The sequence below is a fragment of the Vigna angularis genome, chromosome 10, assembly GCF_016808095.1.
Source record: "Vigna angularis cultivar LongXiaoDou No.4 chromosome 10, ASM1680809v1, whole genome shotgun sequence".
In the NCBI taxonomy this organism is placed as follows: Eukaryota; Viridiplantae; Streptophyta; class Magnoliopsida; order Fabales; family Fabaceae; genus Vigna; species Vigna angularis.
The window spans coordinates 14,708,681-14,712,690 of NC_068979.1; the positions used below are offsets into that span (position 1 = coordinate 14,708,681).

The window sequence follows — 4,010 nt, forward strand, 5'->3', positions numbered from 1 at the left end:
ATGGTACGCTGAACTCATTTGTAACTTGCTCCCCAATTCACCTTGCAGAGATTGTCAGAACCGAGAGGTGAATCTCGTGTCTCGATCAGAAACTATGCTTGAAGGCACTCCATGTAGACGAACGATCTCTCAGATGTAAAGCTTTGCCAAGTTAGTCATGGACATCTTCAAGTTGACGGCCAGGAAGTGAGCGCTCTTAGTTAACCTATCCACGATCACCCAAATTGAGTCATGGTTTCTGATTATACGCGGTAGGTGAGTCACAAAATCCATGGAGATGCTATCCCACTTCCACTCTGGAATCTCCAACTGCTGGAGTAGGCCGCCTGGTCGTTGGTGTTCCGCCTTAGCTCTTTGACAAGTCAAGCATGACGCTACAAAACGAGCGACATCACTTTTCATTCCAGGCCACCAGAACGAACTCCGAAGATCTTGGTACATCTTAGTCATACCAGGGTGTATGCTAAGACGACTATGATGTGCTTCCTCTAATATGATTCGCTTCAGCTCGCCATCATTAGGAACGCACGTCCTACCCAGGTAACGCAACATGTCGTCCGTTCACGTATTGAACTCCTTAGCTTGATCCGTACCGAGCGCGTTTAGTATCTTCACCAGCTCTTCATCCTCACGTTGCTTCATTCTAATTCGATCAAACACATCACTTGCTATCCTCAAGGTGCAGCATTTAATACTGTTCGTCTCCAACTCGAACTGCAACCTTAGGTCTCTAAAGCTTTCCACCAGATTGAGTTCTTTCACCATCATAGCTGAAACATGAACCGACTTCCTGCTTAGCACGTCCGCCACTACGTTAGCCTTCCCCGGATGGTAGAGTAACTCAAACTCATAATCTTTTAGAAACTCAAGCCACCTCCTTTGCCTCATGTTTAACTCCTTTTGATCGAATAGGTACTTGAGACTCTTGTGATCACTGAAAACCAGAAAGGTTGCTCCGTACAGATGATGTCTCCAAATTTTCAAAGCAAAAACGACCGCTGCCAGCTCTAGGTCGTGTGTCGGATAGTTCCTCTCGTGAATTTTTAGTTGTCGAGAGGCGTACGCCACTGCTCGTCTCTCTTGCATCAGTACACAGCCCAAACCTTGATGAGAGGCATCGCGGTAGACTTCGAATGGTTTGGCAGTGTCCGGAATCACTAAAACCGGAGCGCTCGTCAACTTCCGCTTAAGCTCCTGAAAACTCTCTTCACACCGATCGGTCCAAGCGAACGGGTGATCCTTGCGCGTGAGCTGTGTTAGTGGTGCTACTATCTTAGAAAAACCTTCAATAAAACGCCTATAGTAGCCTGCAAGACCAACGAAGCTACGTACTTCTGTAACCGAACGCGGACTCGCCCACTCCAAAACCGCTCGTACCTTTGCCGGGTCCACAGAAATTCCTTCGGCTGACACAACATGCCCCAAGAACTGCACGCTCTTCATCCAAAATTCACACTTCGACAACTTGGCGTACAATTCCTTCTCCTTCAACACTCCAAGTACGACCCGCAAATGTTCCTCATGCTCTTCATGGCTCTTGGAGTAAATCAGGATGTCATCAATGAAGACCACTACGAACTTGTCCAGGTAGGGTCGGAATATCCGATTCATGTAATCCATGAAAATCGCTGGCGCGTTCGTTACTCCGAACGGCATTACCACATACTCATAATGCCCGTAACGAGACCTAAAGGCTGTCTTCTGAATGTCACCTTCCTTCACCCGAATTTGATGATAGCCCAAACGTAAATCAATCTTTGAGAATACGCTCGCTCCCTGCAACTGATCCAGTAGATCGTCAATACGAGGGAGTGGATACTTGTTCTTGATAGTAAGCTTATTAAGTTGTCGGTAGTCAATGCAAAGCCTGGAGCTGCCATCCTTCTTCTTCACTAACAACACAGGCGCTCCCCAAGGCGATACGCTCGGCCTGATGAACTGCTTGTCCATTAATTCTTCTATCTGCTTCTTGAGCTCAACCAACTCAGCAGGCGACATTCTATATGGTTGAACCGATATTGGCGCTGCCGTCGTCACCAGGTCGATCGTAAATTCAACCTCACGAACAGGAGGTAGTCCAGGTATCTCGTCTGGAAAGACTTCAGGAAACTCCTCTATGACCGATCGTCCTCCATTCGGCTCATCCTGGGACGATCGTCCCCATTTCACTCCTTCCATTTCCTCATCTGAGTGTGTCATTATCAGGAAACAGTAGGCGCCCTCTACTATATCCTCCTTCAGCTGACCGAGCGTCACTGATAACTCCTCTTCTCCTTCATCTGGAAAGACTAATTCTTTCTTACCAAAGTCTATGAGAATGCGATTGGTGGCCAACCAATCCATCCCCAAAATTACCTCTAAACCTTGGAGAGGCAAGCAGATGAGATTGACTTTGAATCTACGCCCCTCAACTTCTATAGTACATCTAAAGAAACCAGTAGATGTTCTAATCCCACCAGCCGCTGGGGTTGACACCACCAAGTCGAACTGTAATTCACTCTCCACTAACCCCAGCCTCTCAACGCATGCCTTCGAGATGAAGGAATGTGTTGCCCCCGAATCATATAACACGCAGCAAGGTTTTCCAAACAGCAAACAATTACCGATGATGAGTGTACCTGAACTAGCAGCTTCAGCACCCGTGATAGCATACACTCGTCCGACTGCCTGCGCACGTCCTCCCCTACCTTGCTGTGTTCTTCCAGCGTTCAGCGGTCTTGCTACCGCACGACCTCCCATATTACACTCCTGATCCGTGTGTCCGCTCCTTCTGCACTTAGTGCAGTATTTTCCACCACTCAGTTGAGGACAAGCCCACCTAAAGTGCGGTCCTCCACACTGGAAGCATGTCAAACTCCTTGGCTGTCCAGATTGGCCGACAGTAGCCAAGGCTTGGGATCCACCAGAAGATTGACCTGGACGAACGTACGGGGGTCGTCTCACAGTAGAGTTATTCCTTGATAACACCGGCCCCCTGCTCAACTGTTGCTTCTTCTGTTGCTCGGCCTCAGCCACGTTCTTCTCTAACACCTTAGCCCTCTCAACCATAGCAGGGAATGATCTAATGCACAAGCTGGATATCAATACCTTCAAGTCGCTCCTCAGCCCGTTTTCAAACTTCCTGCATTGCCATTCTTCGCTCGTAGCCATGGTGTTAAAACGGACCAAATGCTTGAATCTATTAGTATATTCCGATACCGACATTCCTCCTTGTACCAATTGTAGAAACTCCACTTCTTTAGCATAACGTACGCTGTCCGGGAAATACTCTTCGTAAAATTTCGTCCTGAAAACTGCCCAATTCACGGGACTATGAGCGTCCGTCAAGATCGCCTTCATGCTCGTCCACCAGTGACTTGCTTCACCAGTCAGCAAGTATTCAGTAAATGCTAAGCGGTTGTCATCCGGACACCTCTTAGCATTATAAATCCGTTCCATATCCCTGAGCCACTGATCCGCTTCATCCGGAAGACCTTTCCCACTGAACTTGGCCGGATGGTGTTGGAGAAAACTTTCTAAACTCCACTCAGCAGTAGGCGGGGCAGCGTTAGAAGAGGACGCTCCTGCCGCGCCCCTGGTTGCAGCCAATATTTCCATTAACTGCCGCTGCGTCGCCTCAGAGTTGGATCGAGAGGCTTCCAGACTCTGCATAGCTGCCTGATTTTGCTGCATCAGTGTAGCGTTCTGCTCCATAAGGGTGGTATTCTGCTGTTGAAGTCTGTCAATCACCGTCTCCAACAACCTAGCGCTATTGGACGTATCCGGTTCGTTGGGTTGAGGTGGCGGAGGAAGTCTAGGTGCCATGTGTTCTCTGGACACAGAGAAAATGAACGTTAGTAATGTTCAAAGAGTTGAGAAATAACTCATTTAAACACATATGAAGCACACAGCAAAAACGTAGTGCACTCATAACCTACAGTGTCCTTCAAAAGAACAAAACTGCTCTGATACCACTAATGTAACATCCCAAAATATAGTAATTTCCATAGATTAGAGATAATTACATTTAA

At 47.7% G+C, this 4,010-nt stretch overlaps 1 protein-coding gene across 1 annotated transcript; it reads right to left on the reverse strand.

Moving 5' to 3' along the window:
- Positions 1-561: 561 nt before the first annotated feature.
- Positions 562-3,804, reverse strand: LOC108347797 (uncharacterized). Its single transcript, XM_017587213.2, has 2 exons — positions 943-3,804; positions 562-819 (listed from the first exon to the last, which is right to left on the reverse strand). Exons 1-2 carry the CDS (start codon positions 3,802-3,804, stop codon positions 562-564), a joined length of 3,120 nt encoding a protein of 1,039 aa, XP_017442702.2.
- Positions 3,805-4,010: the final 206 nt, after the last annotated feature.

Coding starts and splice junctions, on each gene's coding strand:
- LOC108347797 (XM_017587213.2), bottom strand. CDS start 3,804: ATGGCACCTAGACTTCCTCCGCCACCTCAACCCAACGAACCGGATACG. Junction 820..942: donor TGTACGGAGCAACCTTTCTG/GTTTTCAGTGAT, acceptor CATCCGGGGAAG/GCTAACGTAGTGGCGGACGT.